Genomic DNA, 20,269 nt, shown 5'->3' with positions numbered 1-20,269 from the left:
TTTTTGAATTCCCTATCGTGAGTTGAGTTTCTTTTAAATGTTTCGACAGACCTGATGCTGGATTTTTCGATTTAGCATCCCTAACAAGTTCCTTTACACGGACCTTGACATTTCTTTTAGTCTTGCCAATGCACCTCATTATTAAAAAAAAGAAAGAAAAAGAAAAAAAAGAAAAGAAAAGAAAAAAGAAAGAAAGATATCTATATATATAAAAGAGAACGTACAAATCCTTTGTTAGCTCATCACGCTAATACGGCTGAACCAATTTCTTTCATTTTTGGGGGGTTATTAAGATTTGGACCCTAGATGGTTTTTATCATATCACTTTAATTTTCAATTACCAGTGTCTTGAGATAATTGACCATTCAAGTGTCCATAACGTACAAATCCTTTGTTAGCTCATCATAGCTAAATCTAACCGTATTTATATGCAACCCACATGACCGTGTCACTCGGCGGGTTAACATAAATGACAGGCGATATAATGTTAACATTTACTCCAATCTTCTATGGTTTTTATCATATCACTTGAAAGCGAAAAAGTAAAAATTATCTAAGTAACAAAGTTTATTGCGTTCCGGGGTGACCCCAGCGAAGCGGGGTGAACGCTGCTAGTACACAATAATTTGAGAATCATGGTAGAAAATGAAAAAGAAGCAAATTTACTTGTTCAGATCTCAACATAAGGAGAGACACAATAAGTCCATCATAAGCCCACAGCCGGCACACAATATATTTATTATAAATCTGTTCATTCTCCAAAAACTTCGTCAAATATTTGGAAGAATTTCTTCATACTTACCATTTGACTCACTTTTTTAGAATCTAGCTTACATATAGAGATTAATCATTTGCTGATACTTGGTAGTATGAACAGGTACCGAATCCAGTTCTATTATTAATAAATTAGTATAACCAGGTTAGAAGGAATCCGCGTTTCCATAGACCTGAAACTGAAATCAATGACCCAAAATGGGAGGGACTACCTACCAACAGCAATGAGGAAGAATTTTATGCAGCACGGTTTTCGCACAGGTTTGAAGCTCTCCAAAACCTTACAGAAGAATACCACTCAATTTATGAGCTATTATACAGTTTCCAATGATAAATCAGATATTTATGAAATAAAATGCAATTGTCATGAGATATTCAGGAATTGCATAAACCCATAAGTATACTCTTTCCAGCCTTAGAAAAAAGTAGATGTAAACAAACCCACCGGACTACCAGTGGGTCTACGACCAGTGATTGGTTGTTGGTCACATTGCACTAGTATCCTACCGCAATATAATCCCTACTAAGATAATACTTTCAAATAAAGATATCTGAATTTATCCTGCATTTTGTGATAAGAAACGCAATATATATAATGTTTAACAACACATGTAGCTTTATTTCAACCTCATCCGTATTTGAACATATAATATTTACTGCGCATGCGTGTGCCTGTGCGCTCCGACTCTGCTCATTTGAAATTATAGAATGCATAGTTTTATGACGACGATGAGTGACAATAGTCCATCTCATGTTACAAAACATAAAAAAGGGCAAAAGGAACAGAGGCAATCTAGTTTATACAACGATTTAAAAAATACATATTTCCAACATAACAGTGGTCAGTGTGTTAATTATTTACCAACCAACCGATCCTTACACTTTAGAAATTATGCGACGACAGTAACGTAGCAGACGCTCTTGCTGTTCACGTCTCTCGCTGCCGAAGCACGTGTGAGCCGCGGAGTAATACATTTTCCTTTGTTTACGTCTACTTTGTTCTAAGGCTGGAAAGACTTTAGAATGATAATTAAAACGTAATTAATTTACTTGCCACTGGATGTCAATACTAACTTTTCAATAACAAAAGTAACAAAGTTTTCGCTTTTTGGCTTTTCGTGACTTTCTTATTCAAGTGCCATCTTTGTTTTGTTTTCCTCTAAAGGATTCTACAATTTAAAAAGTGTCTTTACAACATTCAATACTTGTGAATCCTATGTTCCGTTAGGGGCTGGCAACCTTGATTGCCTTTCGAATTGGCATGTTTTCGGGTGCCAGAAAGTATAAGTTGTGTCATCATCCAACATATCCATGATGTCAGTTTGGTTTCCTAAGCTCCTAATCTAGTGCCTGTAAGTTATACATCTTGCCATATGCTATATATTTTACGGATTGCTTAAATTCGAACTGGCAGGCAAGAAAAGGGCATTCTAAATCAAGAAACAGGTAGAATATCATTCCGGTTTCGGTATTTCGTCGGGAAATACTATTGTGAGCTTCAGGTATTCTATTAGATACAAAAATAAAGATATTAATAGAAGTTTTAGACATGATGCTAGATTGATGATAGTAAAGCTTCATTCTTCACAGATTTTTTTAAAACTCTTTCATCATGTCAATATGTTTGAAATAGAAAACTTGGATATTGCTTTTTTAACTGTCTCACCATCAAATTTTAGCGACCTCAATAAATACTATACCGTATATATATAGATAGATATGTTTGTTCCACATCATCTCCTTCATAAAATGTATTTTTCGCTCGTAAAACATTACTAACTGAAGTTGTACTTTATGTATAACTTGCAAATGATAATGTTGTTCCCCGAAATATAACTACTACATTTTCAGAACAGTTGTGCTAACACTATTAAAATATTTATGAAGTACTTTCGTCGTTGAAAATTACTCTTTAAAGATCTACAAGCAATTCGATGGAACTAGAAAGCACACTGCATTCAATGATGTACCCTTTTTTCTTTCCTATCGAGTAGCCGATATTTCTTTGGTTTTCGATTTTTTGTGTGTTTCTGTTTTTTCAGAATACAGAGAAATTAAATGTTATCTCGTGTTGTAATGGCAAAGAAAGGTAGAACATACTGTTATATTTTCGTTAAAATCTACATCTTCAAAACAGTCCAATTTCCTAGGAAAAAAAGTGAAAAACTTCGTTCTTTTTTAAAAAAGAAAGTTGTTTTCTTTTCTCCGAGTACTTGCATCCTTAGTTGTAACTGGTAATTAATATGCATATTTGTGTTAAACTGTAATTTAAATATCTCTTCCACTACATTATGTAATAACATACAAAAATATCACACACAATATTTTATCAACAACAAAGTACAAGAATTAATAAATAAACATAGAAATTTTAGGAACAATAAACTATAGGTAACTATAGAAACCTGTTTTATAGTTCAGTGCTTGGGGATATTTTTGATCAACATAATATCTAAATTCAGACTAATTTTCTATACTATTAAATATTATCTAAATGAATCCAAATAGTAAGAATGTTCAAAATATTTTGGAATCATCACTCAGATAGAAAAAATGTTATTTTCCTTGGCAGGACGAAAGTTCTGCTGTTGACTGTATATTAATGTAGAGAGCGACGGAGAATAATTGTGAGAAATTGAGATTCTCGATACTATATTATTTTATACTGATAACAGTAGAAAGCCTTCGGACAAGCGTCAACTTGAGCAAAGTTTGGATTGTCAGTGTAACATAGAGACATTGATGGAAAAAGAGATTCTCAATAATTACTGTAACCTTTCTGTTTGTGCACAATTGAATGGAACAACAGGGAACATGCAAAACTGTCCTAGGTTGATGTAAAATGAGCTGTAGCCTTGAAATTGCTTCTCCTGTCATCTAACAAGGGGCATGTTTCGGTTCGAACGCGAGGATCAACATAAAACTTGGTAGACATATACAGGACTAAGTACTGACCACTGTATGGGGAGTCATTCCTGTATAAAATTCGTTTTCTGCCGACAGTGCCCTCTATCCTTCGAAACACTAGCAGTTAGATTCTGCGTTATAGGTGCTGAGTGAAGATCAGTTAGGTGCGTCAGTGTGTGGTAGTAAGCTCCAATTAATATTAGATATGGTAGTCAGTGTGGAAAAATGGGGCGGGCTGTTGACATTAACTCCTTTCCTGTAGTTTAATTGTTAAAAACGCAAACTAAGGCGCAAAATTAGGGATCAAACGTCAGTTGGAGCGGAAGATGAGTCATTTGAGACATTTTGTGCACTTTAAGTATCAATGAGTACGAAAATGAATTAAAAATGATACACAAATCGACACACTACAGATATTATGAAGAAAATGGCAGGGCACAGGAAGACATCTATGATAGCAGTTCAGAACGGGAATAAGACAGTATTCCATAGCGGGAATAAGACAGTAGTCAAAGCGAATACGACGTATCTCCAGCACGAAAACTGAAAAGTGCATATGTTTTCTGCAGTTTACGGAAGAGAAAATCCGGAGTATCTACAAAGATTATCATGAAGGAGGATACAACTCGTATAGGAAGCTTCTGGAACGACATAAGAAACTTATTTCGTTAAATAACTGCAAAAATATTTGGATTATGAATACGCGCTGTCTACGAACTTTGCTTCATTCAAAGGGAATCGGAAAATGAAACCCCAAACAGTGAAATGTGAAGTCATCAGAGAGTATGGTGTATCAGTACATTACTGGCATTTACAGTGCTGGGCTTTCCAAGCGGCAAAAGAAGTTGGTTTATCAGAGTTCAAAATGTCGCCGACTTTCATTGAAAATCTTTAGAAACAAGCAAGAATTATATCACGAACAATTCATAATATCTGTAGAGTGTCGATGTATGTATCATTTCTAATTCATTTCGTACTTACTGATAATTACATTGCAGAAGAATGTCGCAAATGACTCATCTTTCACTCCAACTGACGTCTGATCCTTAAATTTGCGCGTTAGTTTGTCTTTTAACAGTTCGACTACATGAAGGCGGTTAATGCCAACAGCCCGTCCCATTTTGCACATTGTCTACCATACCTAACACTAATTGGAGCTTACTACCACACACTAACGCACATGACTGATCTTCACTCAGCGCCTACTACGCGGAATCTAACTGCTAGTGTTTCGAAGGATAGGTAGCGCTGAAGGCGGAAAACGAATTTTACACGGGAATGACTCCCCATACAGTGGTCAGTACTTAGTCCTGTATATGTCTACCAAGTTTTATATTGATCCTCGCGTTCGAACCGAAACATGTCCCTTGTAAGTGTATCCAAAATATGCTGAAGCCTTTTAGATTGCTTATCCTGTCTTTTAAAGTGAGTGCAAAATGAGCTCAAGTCTTTTAAATTGTCTCTCCTTTCGTTCTAGGTGGATGCAAAATGAACTGAAATCTCTTCTCTCATTCGGGGTGGATGAAAAATGAGCTGAAGCCTTTTAAATAGCCCTTTCTGCACAACTACTCGATGGCATTTGTCCCGTTGTTCATCGGCAAGCCTAAATTACATTTATTCACACCATGTATTACCGAAGCTTCTTGACACTATAGAAAGTCAAAGTGCTTTATATTGGGGTAATATTAATTGATTGTCCATATGAAAATTTAGTAACAAAATATAAGTAATCAGTTCCTATATAGTTAGGTGATATTCCCATGCTGCTCACCAATTTATGCTACTCAAATTCCTTAATATCCATTTACCATATACTTTTTTAGAACTTTAAGAGAAATTAATTAGCCACTCTCCTATGCTATTACTTTAATTGTCTTGGCTACCCTTATTTGTAAATAAATGTGCTAAAACTTCCTCCACGCAGGACACTCACATGAAACAAGACAGGATAACGTGCATAGTAGAATAACAAAATATCTTACCTGAGAGTTTATCTGCGAGTCCTGCTCGTCTAACAGCTCGAATAAATTTGGTGAATCTGTGTCCTCTGTCAGATTGTAGCGTCTGAATAAGATTTCCAACAGGAAGTGGGAAGAGCACTTTATCCATGCCATGGGCAATTCCTTGCGGGATTATTACGTCTGATTTCACTATTTCAGCACCATTGATAGTAACCACCTGACAATTCAAATGTTATTGTAGAAAATTAGATCAAGCAAAGAATAACAGAGGATGAATACTTGAATGCATAATGCATATATTTTCTAGCCGAATACACTTAAAAGATAAATGAAATTCACCTTGTGCTTCTTCGATTGTTGACAAATCATCATCAAATAGAAATGTGAGAAAATATCAAGAAGTAAATTAATCTTCGGTATTCAGAAAAAAGTTGTCAGGGTATGAACCAATGCGAGAGTAAACGAACCATGTAAAAAACTTTTTATAAGACTACAAATATTACCACTGCCATGTCTTTATGTGTTACAGTTATTCATTTTCACCCGCCAATACTTTCTTTGCAAATAAAAGAAACTTTCACTATCATATTACTAGATATAGGGAAAATTTCCACATTCAAAATCACCATACTGCATTGTTTCAAAACGGTCACATATTCTTAGGTCCAACATTATACAATAACCTTCCTAAAGATATTCGTAACATTGAGTCAATGAGTGTACTTATCAATCAGTTACAAAGAAGTATCTATTGGACAATTGTCTTTATTCAGTAGATGAATACCTGTCTGCCAAATGCGGCTTGTAGATTGTATAGTGTAATCTTGTCTCACATAATATCATAGCGTTTTTGTTTTTTTAGTATGTAATAACTATTTCTTTGTATCTCATTTATTGACGTGTATTCATACGTTCGTCTTCCTTGAGCTTCATGTATGACTTATGGATGAAAGTAAAATAAAATGAAATGAAACATATTCCTAAGTACAGTACATATATTGTAAAACAAAGTATGATATATTATAGCCATGGGCGATCACGTAACGATGAACTATATTTGTGTTACTTACTAGAGTAATTTTGGAAACTTATTTCATTTACTTTGCTTACACTAGTTTGGTAAAGTGTAGTGTTATACGCGGATGGTCTTACTTTGGTATCCTCAAAAATGGTTGATTCGTTTCATATAACTTCAGCAGATTTTTCTAAGAAATAATAACAAGAATAAAATCTTTAAGAAAGCAATTAAAATAAAATGTTCTTCAGATTATTCAAAATAGTTTTGGTTATTCTGTAATCGGTTGTTGGATGCTGAATGTTCGTTACATTTAATGAAACTATGTATCAATGCATATTATTATCTTACAAGCACGTATAAATATGTATACCTTGTCTGTAGTGTACGTATTACCCCATACTTTAGTATTGAAATATAATTTCAGAAGATATGAGATGAAATTATTTATTTAATTATTTCTTTATCTCAAGCTAATTCTAATAAAACTAAGACATTGTTGAACCTATTAGAAATCGAAGTTGAAGGTAAGCGTATCGATGACACAGCAGCTGATTAGTGGGCTAGTTGTAGTTACAGTCTCTCAAAAGAATATACCTAGGTAAATGTTTTCGGTTTTTGTGATAGAAGATTAATTTCTTTTAAAATTTGACCTTTCTTGTTTTGAATGGAAATATATAATCGTAAACATGATCTGACAAATAATATTGTTCAAAATAATATATACGATCTTAATAAAAATGATACATAGGTACGTATACGTACAAATTGGTGCATAGCTATTTTATAATATATATGTGTGATGACTATAAGTTTTATGTGGAAGTGAGTGACAGTGCGTATCGAAAATGTATTATAAATCAATAAAATATTTGAAAAATTGCAGAGCTAAACCACCATCTAGGCGAGCTTAAACCAACCAAACACACAAATTAAAATAAATAAAGTAAATATGGATCGAAATTAGTTATAAGTTGCAGAAAGTGCTAAAAAATTGTATTTTGAAGCGTTCTAGTTTGAAAACTATTTGGCATCGCTTAATGGTTCGAGATATTATACTTGTACTACAAATTAACTAGTACAATTTTTATAAATATCTATGTTAACGGGGCGCACTACACTTACAAAACACAATTAAGAAGAGAATCCTAAATATATAATAATTTCTAGCAGCTATTTATTTGAACTTCAAAATTCCGTTGTATAGACGAAGTATCGTTCATGAACACGGATATTTAGATAGAACTGGTAGTAGTTCCTTTGTAATTTGTCGACTCACTTATGTAGATCGCAGATCCCAGCCTTCTTACTTCAATTCAGATTTGTCGAACTTTTAGTAGCTTTAGGATCTTTTTGTTCAAATCCTTGATTATTAAGAACTTTTTGTTTAGTTTAAATTTGAGACGTTGTTTATCATTTCAACAAAACTTCAGTATATATGATGTCTTTGTCAAACTAATTATGAAATAATTATATGCACTGTGTATAGATTACATATTCACAAGTAAATTTTTACTTCTTTAATATAAGAAGAAATAATTATACAAATATAAAAATTCTGTGTAGAAACATCTGACCATAATATACAAATATGCCGATTAGCATGGAGAAAGAGCTTCTTGGACCCTGCTAGATTTCGTCAATGTGTTTTAGAGACATCAGTGTAGAGATCTGAAGATATTTAAAGCTGATGAAAAAACAAAACAAAACAAAACAAAACAAAAAAAAGAAAGAAATTTCTTGGTAATATCATTAAAAAAATAAATAATAATAACAATAATAATAGTTTGACGGAAATCAAGTTGAATGTGAGTATTCAAAACTTTTAAAGTAAAAAGAAACATGTTAGTTAAACCCTTACACTGAAATGACAAGTCTAGCTCGTTATGGCCTCCTTGTGCCAAATCGCACAATGACGAGCTACACTCAGCATAAAATTTAAACTATTGTAACATCACGTAGGGTTACTATATTGATATTCTGAAAGTTATATAATGATAAACCATCTATAATACACTTTTATAACTTATACTTCAATTATCAGCATTCAGAAAATAAATCGTAATGGAAGGGGTTAAGATAATAGTTTAAGTTCCAAAAATCTTTCACAAACAATTAAATACCGGGCTACGAGAGACGGTAATTCCGTCACACTATGATTTCGAAAAAAAAAAATGGTATCTGAAAGCAAATAAAATTTCAATTCTAATGTCACATCGAAGGCAGAGACAAAGAGAGAGAAAAAGAGAGACAGTTTCTTGTAAACAATTTACATCAATATTAATATTTCAGTTTTAAATTTATATAAATAATTAACATGTCTTGGAAAATATAGAGTTGTACTTTTTCAAAAAATTTGTAGAAAGTAATTACAATGTGGTACATCAGAAAATATCTTATTTATTTTACATATATAAATAATCCGTGCAGTTTTACTATACGGATCCATAGTATAAGTAGTAATAGGAGTAAGAGTAGGGGTACGGATAGCGGTAGGAGTAGGAACGGGTTAGAAGCCCCGCAGAGGTTCGTTGGGTTCTATTCTCGACATAAAATGGACAAATTAAAGACTTCCCCAAATTTGTCCGTACATTTTATAACCTGTGGATCCGTATAGTAAAGCTGCACCAAATAATCAAATAATAATCTTCGAAAAGCAATGAAGTATTACTAAAATTCCATACAAAATTCACGACAATTTTTAGCTTTTTTTCTTTTTTCAAAATAAATGTAAAACAAAGACAAAATTTGGATTATATACAGTCTCTGAAACATAAAAAGGGCTATGAGATACAGCCGTAAGAATATTTAAATATTCTATTTTCAGCTGAAAAGCAGCATAAATTTGTGATTAACAAAAGATATTTATGATATACAATATTTCTCAGCTTGTCAATGACACGTTCAGAACTCTTTACCACTTTATTTCATAGCACTTTTTATGTTCCATTTTTTTTTCAATAAATTTTACAATATTATTAGCGTACAGCGGAAAAAATGTCCAAAAATGGGACGTTCACCAGTCAATAAATTTCATTGAAACAAAATTGTATGTGTTAGTGGAAATCCTCATGCGTAGTTTTCTAGGGAATTCAGAAAAACGATTTTTTTTGTCAACTTTAATACTGGTACTGTACAATGATCATGCCATCTATTAAGATAAAACTGATGATAAAGCATACTCTCAGGAAACTTTTCATTATGATATTAGTAAGTAGACAGTGGAAAGTATGCTTAATAAAGTACAACCCAAAATTACAATTAACTCTGAATATTTAATTTTCCTTTAATTATAATGTTATACAAAGATGGAACATATCAAGCGATAGCTGATATTGAACTACTGAAAATTACATACTTAAGGTTAAAATTTCTTTGCGTAGTTTTCGAGAAAATAGATAAAAACTCATTTGTATGACGCCAAAAATCGTTGTCGTTTGTTACCAGTAATAAAAGATTTTGCTACAATAAGAAATTTATTAATGTATTGTAAATGTAAAATATATATATATATATATATATATATATATATATATATATATATATATATATATATATACTGTATATAGTTTTATTTCTGACGGTACGTAACGGTACGACGTACCAGGACTTTTTAATGAGAACGGAATATTTCCTCTTCTGTCATAAAAAGGGGTTGAAGAAAAACTTTGAAAATACCAAATAGTAAATATATAGTTTTATTAAAACTCAGAGTTTTTATTGTTTTCCTTTTCTTTTTTTTTTCTTTCTGGAGAAAGAGTTGCGAATCTTTGTTCCTTCTTGAAGTCAGTTAATTGTATTCATTGACTCGAAATATTTGGGCCCTTCTGTCTCTCGCTTGCTGGCATGTCCTCGCGCTTCCTCTTTTTTCATTCCGTTTTCGCACGGTAATATAAACCACAAAGACTCTGAGCCGATCTGATTTTTTTTTTTTCTGAAAAGACTGACCTCCCACAATGAAATAATCCCAACAAATTTGTCTGTCGCTGAAGTTCGACTAAACTGAAAGCCAGTACAAAAATTTTGTTGAGACTCCACCTCTGTACATTCTCCTCAGAGAAACCTTCGCTCAGTTCCTATTTTAATGTGTCCAATTAATGGTTTTTATTCATTATTAGGAAGAGGATTAAGTGAAAACATCATCTAGATTTTTTCACAAAGTTTAAGACACCTCTATGCATTACTTTAGTAGGGGTTTGTAGAACATTTTGGTAGCATGATTATATTCTGAAGAACCATATGTGAGCAATGTACTGTTTGTAAGTTGTTATTGAAATTCAGTATTTGTGAAACTCTTGATGCCTTTTGGAAACAAACAATAGGAGCTTACTTTCGCCCGATTACTTACAAACAAGAAACGAATCACTAAGAAATATTGATTATCATTACGTTTATGGTATCATAAAATTAAGATATAAGAACCAGACATTTTAAAGCATCTATATATACATGTACGTAAGAGATTTTAGTTACAAGACTGCAGTGATATGCTACTGACTTGTTAATAATAATAATAATACCCTGAAAAAATATGCAACCTTTTAACCATTATGAACCTCAGGCTCAGCGTACTGGCACCTTTATTTTTAGAAATAAAACACCTGTATATATATATATATATATATATATATATATATATATAGCAGAGTGTTCCTATTGCTCTGTTACTAGTAATAAGTATAATAAACAAATACTATAATAAATAAAACTACTGGTCAAAATATTTCGGACAATATTCCATCTACATCATCAGATTAGAGAAGACAGAAAAAAACGCAAAGATAAAGTTTATATTGACGTATATTATTGAGTGGCGTATAATAAATATCTACAAATACTTCACTCAAGAACTGTTTCATTGAGTCACTTGCTAGTTCAGAGATGTGAAAGAACACATTGTTGACTAGTTGTTCAGAAATTATTTATGGTGTCATGTGCTTTTGAAAAATGCTTTGCAACAATGAGAAATGCTTTTAACATTGGCTGTTTTAAATTATATTGTGTTCGTGTAAGTACCACAAAGATACTTATAAAATTATAAATTAATTATAATTAATATTTTAGATTATACTGCCTTTTGAGTACTAAAAAATTACTTGGAAAAAATTTAAGATTACTATTATTTACTTTTAGCATTAGCAATTTTACTTTTAGCATTATTTTGAAAACTGTGAAAATACACACAGTAACATCAAAGTAACAACGTTTCTTAACACATATAATTTAAAAAAAGGAAGAAGAAAATGAACATTTTGAAATACGAAAGAAAATTCAATGGGATTCCTGTAACATAAATAATACTGTCACACATGGACTGGCTTAATGTTGTTTTCCTTTCTTTCTTTCTCTCTCTGTCTTTATTTTCATATGATAAAGAAAACATTTTTTCTACAAATACCAAAGAGAGTGTAATGTTAATTTTCTCGTTAGCTTAAGAAATTAAAGAGTATTTAAAAAAGTTTTTATATTCATACTCAATTATAGTATCTTGACTTTAATGTTCAAGGTAATTAGAAACAACTCTGCGTTTTCTTTTACAGATAATTTGGCTTTAGAGAAAATGACATTAAGTCATTAGCACCTAATCTGCTATAATTTACTCAATGTAACGTGTAAATTAAAACAATTTCAAGACAAAGAAGAAGTTTCAGAACTTTTTTCTTTCAGCAGTAGAAAACTTCTAAATGTAGGCCGCTATTAAGTCTTCATCAATTTTTCAAAATAAATTACTGTAATTTTACATTTTTCATTTTACACAAAGGACATTTCATAAACTAAGAACATGTGAAAAATCCCACACTGTCATTGACAGATTTAACACATAAAGCATAATAAACACTTACTTAAAATCTATGCTCTATAGAGACCTTAGGTACAAAACTTCTAGTGTTTTGAAATCAAAATTGTATCATATTTAATTTTTTTTTGTTCTATTAGGCCCAAAAATCAATTAAATAAAGAAAAAGTGTCGGTTATTATAACATATAAAGACTAACAAGTGTTTTACTGAAACTATTTAAATGGAAAAAAATTCAGTTTAAATAATAACGTTACCAAGGAACTCTATGGAAGTTTCGGGTTGCTAGACTGCACTAAGTGGATTCATATTTTTTGAAATTTGTATATCCATCTTGCAAATAATTAATATTCTATTATTATTATTATTATTATTATTATTATTATTAATAATAATAATAATAATAATAATAATAATAATAATAATAATAATAATAATAATAATAATAATAATAATAATAATAATATTGTAATTCTTGCTGATGGTAAAGTGATCGTAAAAGAGCTTTTATTATTCGACTCAACCGGCATTTGTGTGGCTGTCTGCTCCGTGACAAATTTCGTAAGAATTTATTTGAAACGGTTTAAAAAAAAAAAAGACAAGAAAAAAGAAAGAAAATAAAAGAAACATTTCCAAGTATTGGCTATGTGTAAGTATTGGAAGTCTTAAAGAGTTGCAACGTTCATCCGCTTGTTTGTCGATGAATGGAGCAGAAATGTTAAGAGAGAATTGGTGTGCTGACATAGATTTAGCATTAACAGTATACTCAGGATTTCAAGAATAGAGTCTATTTTCGTCCTTATCCATCTATTGTAACCAGAATTGGAATATATCTTCCAAATCCTGTTTCAACATTGACCATTATAGAGCAAAAAAATAAATAATAGCGATTTTTTTTTGTGTGTGAATTCAGAGTCCCAAGGATATATAGGGTTTACCAATAAGACTCTCAAAATTTTAAATTGAGATAGAATGCAAACTACAAGTGGCAAGCCGAGATGAGCCAAACTCACAAGTCCCCGCATGCAATGCTGTGAAACACAGCTTCTGTTGCCGAGTCGAGATTATCCTTGGCAGAGTTCAGCCACCAGATATTACAATCTTTATCTTTTAGACAATGGGCTACTTGCCCACCAACTTTAGTTCAAATTCTGCTAACAGTTACCGAGAAATAAAGTACTACATACAAAGTGAACCCATCCGATCCGATCTAAGTCTGTCGGTGGCCCAGTCTGGCCACCAAATATAGCGATATTTATTCCTTATGTCATAGACTATTTGTTCACCAAATTTGGTTCACATTCAGCTAGTAGTTACCGAAAAATAAAGTACCACATACAGTCGAGCTCGGCCCTTGGCCACCAAGTGTAGCAAGCTTTATTTCTTACATGAGAGCTACTTGTACCCAAATTTGATTGAGATCCGACCAGTAATTACCGAGAAATAAAGTGCCACACACATACACCTAAAGTGAAACTATAAGCTCCTGTATGCTTGAAGCGAATGTCGTTTAAATGTTCTCTTCTTATTTGGTGAATGGATTCTGAAGATCCAGTTTTGCACCTTTTTTACACATATATTGCGCTGTAAATTAGCAATGGTATATTCAATGTTCCCTTTCAGATTGCGAATAGTCCGTAGATCATTCTTATAGACCTCAGACTTGAAACGAGCCTATAAAAAATAATCCAAGAGAAGAGATGGCATCGGTGGGACATTTCTAGGCAGAATACATACAGGAAACTTTTCGTGCAATAAACTAAAGTATTAGAGTAAATTTGAATACTTCTTATGTGTTGTTGGTTTGTGTATCTCTCCATGCTAATTTGTTAGAGATAACTGCACACAGCTATCATTGATTAATCTCTTGAACCAAGCCAGTGTTGCCAAAACAAGGTTTCAAAGTTCAGACGTTCTTATTGGTAAAACCTTGTCCTCGTCTGTGTGCTTATCACTTTACTGAATTCGGAATTTGTTGAAATTTACTACAATTTCAGGTTCAATATTGATCTCTATAGAGCAAAAACGCTAATAGGAAAAGTGAAACAGTTTTTGATGTGAATTTAGTGTCTCAAGAATACGTTCAGTACTGTCACTCCTTGTTATTGTGATGATCGATACAGAGCAAAAGCAATAGGGAATACAGATTTCTTTAATGGACTCAGTATTTAAAGAGTAGATTTTATTTTCAGTCCTTTTTCCTCTGTTGAACCGCAAACAGTAGGAATTTACCACATCCAGTTTAAATATTGGATGCTGATACAGCAGAAAACGGTAAGCGGAAAAGTTCTTTGAGATGGAATAAACGTTCCAAGAGTAAATTCTAACTCCATTCTTATTCCTCTATTGAAACCGGGGGTGGTAGATTTAACCATTTCCGCTTTTGGTATTGAATCCGAATACAACAGAAACGGTGAGAAATAGTGAGATTGTTTTAAAAACCAGATTAAACGTTTCAAGTGTAAACTCTTCTTCCTTTATGGAAATCCGGCTTGATAGATGTCTACCATTACCTACTTCAGCAGTAAATTCTTAAAAAGCGAAAACAATACAGGATAACTAGATATAGTTTTTGATGTGAATTTGACTTCCCAATGGTAGTTTTTATCTCCGCTCTTATCCTCCATTGAAGACAGAAGTCATAGAAATCTGGCGCCATTGTTTTATTTTTGGATCTTCATGGAGTAAAAAATGGTATTCATTTGTTAATTTATGTGAAACACCCTCTTTTTTGTAAATATATGCATGTTACAAGGAAAGCATAATTTTCAGAGCTTTGGTGTACTTATTAGATCAGAGATATGGCATTCTAAGTCTAAAAAAATCATTGGGTAGAGTTAAAGACACAAACCGGATTACTTACATTTAATAACAATGTTAACTATATCATAATTATAATAAATTTCATTTATTACCATCTACAGTAAGTATTTCCGGGTCCTAATAGATGATACATTCGAATTTCATCAACTATCTTTCTAGATAATAACTTTTTTTTAAATATAGTAAACAAATTGTTAACCTAGTTATTTTACTTCCTTACTTTTTAAATCTATTTTCTTTTCTTTCTCTCAAGGAATTAAACTAAATTAACATCCTTACATCTGTTTATTTAGAAATATCAAAGAAAAGTTAAAGTAGAGTTGTTTCTTCTTTAAGTTTGGTGAGAAATAACTCCGAGTGATTATTACGTTAGTATGTAAATATTATTTCATTTGTTGAAAGTAACACACATATATACACAAATGTAATCAAATAATAAACCTATTTTTCTTCATAATCTTACAAATATATGATTTGCTTAAAGCAACGCCGTTAGTATATTCACAGTTATCTCCAGTCAGGAAGAAATTCTGTTGGACATTTACGTATGTATTTGTGTATATTTGAGATGGAACACAGTTTAACATTCTTATTGCATGTGTGGGAATCTGCGCTTTCATTTTCGTAAACAGAGAGATTCTTTTTTCACACATACACAAATTACACACTCAAATTTTCTTGACATTTCTTCTATGGAGTTTCAAGTCTTTTTTAAATAGTTTCTGCATTTTAACTTCGTACTCTTACAAAGGTTGCCAACTGACTTTTCATTTATTCACTTATTTTTAAAGAAAGCAATATAATAATTTAAGAAAATTTTTCATTATTCTTACGGTACTTGCTCTGGATAACAGTAGAATACACTGTTCTTTTAAAGATGTGAAATTACCACTTCGTCATGGTTTCAGGTTATCTAGTGTATATTGTCATTTTCAGAGTTTTTGAAAATATATGAATTATCACATCTCTTTCTATATTATTGGAACAACTTTAGTACTTTACCAGGCACGTAGCCAAGGGGTTGGTCCGGGGGTTCCGGACTCCCCCTTCGAAACCGTAAATGAAAAAAAAAATTAAGGAACGATGAAACAGAAAGAAACGAGAAAAAGAAGAATCAGCGTTAAAACTACATCAAGCGTTTGGTTACTCTTTTTTATGAGGAGCTTTGTGTGGAGGAAACTGAAGGGGTTCAAGTTTAAAATGGATTGGAACGGATGATTTCGAATTCCATCTAGCTCCATGCTAATCCTATGGACTACAAATGACAATCGATAAACCGGTTTGATCAGATAGACTCTCAGGTAGAACTTAATAAATACCCACAACCACCAATAATATGAGTCTGGCAACAAAGATTCCAGATACACGTATTAAATAAATTTTCAATTTCGCAGCAACATAATCCATTTTATAGGATGTCTTTACTGCCAAAGAGATCTCATTGCTATCCTTGACGGTATTAAACGAAGATAAGAAAAACAAGAAAGAAGACAAGACGAACCGAGTTCGAATGACCTCGAAAGACTATATCTTTTTCAATATTTTAAAAATATTCTTTTACTGGAGATTTCTTTATAGTTTGTTATTAAAATACTTACTAACATATCCTCATCTTATTATCCTAATAAACCAATATGGGTATGTTGCCAGTAAAATAGTTTAGATTGATCGAGCCCCTGGTATGTAACCACAATATTTCATGTCAAGACCCCCCCATTACGAAATTCTGGCTGAACGAACTAATATATGTTGCCAGATTAAATAGTTTAGTAGAACGGTCAAGCCTCTGGTGTGATAACCACAGTGTTTCGTCACGCCCCCCTTCTATTACGAAATCCTGGCTACGTGCCTCACTTTACTATGTATTTGAGACATAGGCCTAAGCATATTTATTCTTTCTACTTTTTCTACACCTACACACAAAATCTCCAACCTCCCCCCCCCCTCCTTTATAATTTTCTGTAATAATTTTGCTATAAACTTGAACATGTTGCTGGCACTTTGATATACAGTTATCTATGGACCGCACTTGTAATGACATGACATAACTTCATAAATTATTATTATTTCACTGATGAGATTGGAAAACTCAAAACAGTTTGCAACGTATTGGAAGTTGCTCATCCCAGGGACAGGACGTACCAGTGGAAATGCAACTACCTAGGTACAGCTCTCCTGAATTTCCTAAGCACTTCTTTCTTCCCTCCAATCAAGTCATTTTTTCAAGAATGATTGGCGTACCATGCAATAATTACATACGGAAATGACACAAGTTAGTGAGAAAGCCATTTATATTTTCTGTGTATAAAAATAATTTTTGGTTCTCAGATACAAAACTATTTTTCCTGCTGCATATAAATGTAAAGTAATAAGCAAACACTGCAGCATACGTATTTAAGACGTCTCTCTACTGTTTCTTAATTTTAATTTATTATGCACTTTTTCCTACAATAAGATTTAGGCGATAGTTGTACAAAAGGACATGCGTTTTGATGTACCAGGGGACAAGCTTTCAATATAATGAATACTATTTGTTGTAATAACCTTGATCCTATATGATTTTGAACCCAAAATATCTAATTCCATATTCATTGCATCTTCTTTCAACAAATGATCTTATAAAATCTGCAATATATTTATTTGTAAACGTATATTGTGTCTCTTGTTATTAAAGTCACTTTATGGAGCAAAAATTCTAATTGTAATGAGAAATAAGAAGCAGACTATGATTTCTGGATAGCATTTTTTCATTTCTTTTGTAATAAATTAGTCATTGAAAACAATCGATTATGTAGATTTAATATGGTCTCTAGGTATAACAATCACTATCTCTTGGTACATACCCAGTATGTACTTGTACCAAGGGATAAAATGACTTCGGCAAAAATTGCTCTGGTATTCTTCTGGTGCAATTGCCTTGTAACTCTCACAGTATGAAGTTGAAATATCAACGTATCAGGAACACATTTCTCTTTTAGCCTTGGACATATATACCCACTTCTATAAAACAAAAATATATAAAGTGTCCTTGGAGTGAGCAAATTTATCTATATTCGAAGATTTTTGATATGTATATACATTCAAAGAATTATAAATAAATGAACAGCATTTAATTTTCTTGTTGTTAACCCGTGTTTGAATTTAATAATAACAGTGATGATACAAATAGAAAACGTAATTTATGTAAAGGGTCGAACCCGAAATGTATTTTTTCAATAGATCCGCGAATTAGTATGACTTTTAAAGATATTTTCAAGAACTACTTTGAGGAACAGAAGCTTGATTTTTAATGTTTACTGTCATTTCAAGAACGTTAAAATATATACTAACATACGTATGGAAGTTCATCGCGCAAAACTTCCTTCCTTACGTTACTACAGAGTAAAATAGTATATTTGAATCTGGATGACAACTTTTTCTTCGTTTAAATCTCGGCGAGACCCTTGCAACTTTCTATTAATATTACTCAAACTTGAAGTTGTTGTAAGCTACGAAAAACTTCCGCATTTCATTCCATGAACAAAACTATCTACTGCATTCTATCTAACATGGTCATCCTGTTGTAACTGAGTTCTCTTGGGACTAAGATAAGTGTGATTGGAGAACGGCGTCACTGTGAGGTCTGATCTTGTATGATGGTCTGTGACCCGCCAACTATACTGGAGTCAAACCTCAGTCGTGGTTTAGAGCTCACATGAATAACACAGTGCAAAGTGGAAAAACTTTTTTTTTTTCTTCGCAAAAGTAGGTGTTCTCTATGTATTTGGACTTTCTGAATTCGAAAATTACACTCAAAACATCCTATCAGCCACTGTTTTGGCACAAATACAATGTCAATATTTTGTCAATATTGCTAACAATATTGAAGTATTACGTACAGTATATGAAACACGAATCATGCTGAAGTAGAATATAAGTTTAAAACAACAAAATATTGAAATATGCACACAGTGAACAGATGCATACAGAGAATGTAGTACAAAACATGTATTAAACTCATTCATTCCGTGCTTTCTTAGTGGTTATGGCATGGCCCCTGCTTTTCCTTTGATGCGGCATTTTCGGGTGCTCACGGTGAAACATCCAGACGTAGTCACCTATCATCCGAACATCCCAGGTGCTCTGGCATCGTCGTTCCATGTCCTTGATCTCCTAATGGAATCTCTTATCTTGTTCCTCACTTACAGCACCCAGATTAGGAAGGAAAAAGTCAAGATGCGAATGTAAAAAATGTAACTTCAAATTCATTGAGCATCCCAGCATTTTGAATTTCGTTAGCATGTTCTCAACTATGTCGATATAATCTGGGCTACTATTGTTTCCCAAGAAGTTTTGAACCACACACTTAAAGGCAGTCCAAGTTTCTCGCTCCACAGCATTCATTGAATGAAGGAAACTTGCATCCAGCATTAGTTTGCGAATATCGGGAGCAGTAAACATATCTTCTTTCAACTTAGCATCTGACAGATTGGGGAACTTCTAACATAGATATTTGAAACATTTGCCAACTTAGGTAATGCCGCTTTGACAAACTGCTTCATTATACCTAATTTGATGTGCAGAGGTGGCAAGAGTATTATGTCTCTTTCCACTAGAGGGGTCACACTTGATATTTTTGCCCCCTGGGACCAATTCCAACTTTCGGGACCACTGTTTTTGCTCCCAATGCTGTCACGAACACGACTGTCCCATTCACAGATGAAACAAGGGAACTTGGTATATACTGATTGTTGTCCCAGAAGCATACCCAACATTTTTAAATCATCACATACCATCCAATTGTGATCTTCATAATGTATGGTAGTAAGAAGCACCTTCATGTTGTTATGTGTTTCCTTCAGGTGCACAGAATGGCTGACAGGTATTGAGGTATACATATTACCATTGTGCAGCAGAACTGAATTCGGGCTTCTTATAGATGAGTCAATAAACAGTCTCCAGTCACCTGGCGCGTACAGAATGTTCAACTGACTCATCAAACCTTGTACATCA

At 32.7% G+C, this 20,269-nt stretch overlaps 1 protein-coding gene across 1 annotated transcript in view; it reads right to left on the bottom strand.

Moving 5' to 3' along the window:
• The window catches only part of LOC145672887 (uncharacterized), a 255,129-nt gene that overhangs the window by 10,433 nt on the left and 224,427 nt on the right, over positions 1 to 20,269 (bottom strand). Inside the window, exon 5 of the mRNA XM_081742087.1 lies at positions 5,664 to 5,859. Coding sequence (XP_081598213.1) covers positions 5,664 to 5,859 — 196 coding nt within the window. The remainder of the gene's footprint in view (positions 1 to 5,663; positions 5,860 to 20,269) is intronic.

The sequence above is a fragment of the Thermobia domestica genome, chromosome 2, assembly GCF_964235325.1.
Source record: "Thermobia domestica chromosome 2, izTheDome1.hap1.1, whole genome shotgun sequence".
NCBI classification, from domain to species: Eukaryota; Metazoa; Arthropoda; class Insecta; order Zygentoma; family Lepismatidae; genus Thermobia; species Thermobia domestica.
This window is presented reverse-complemented; position numbering and strand designations above follow the sequence as displayed.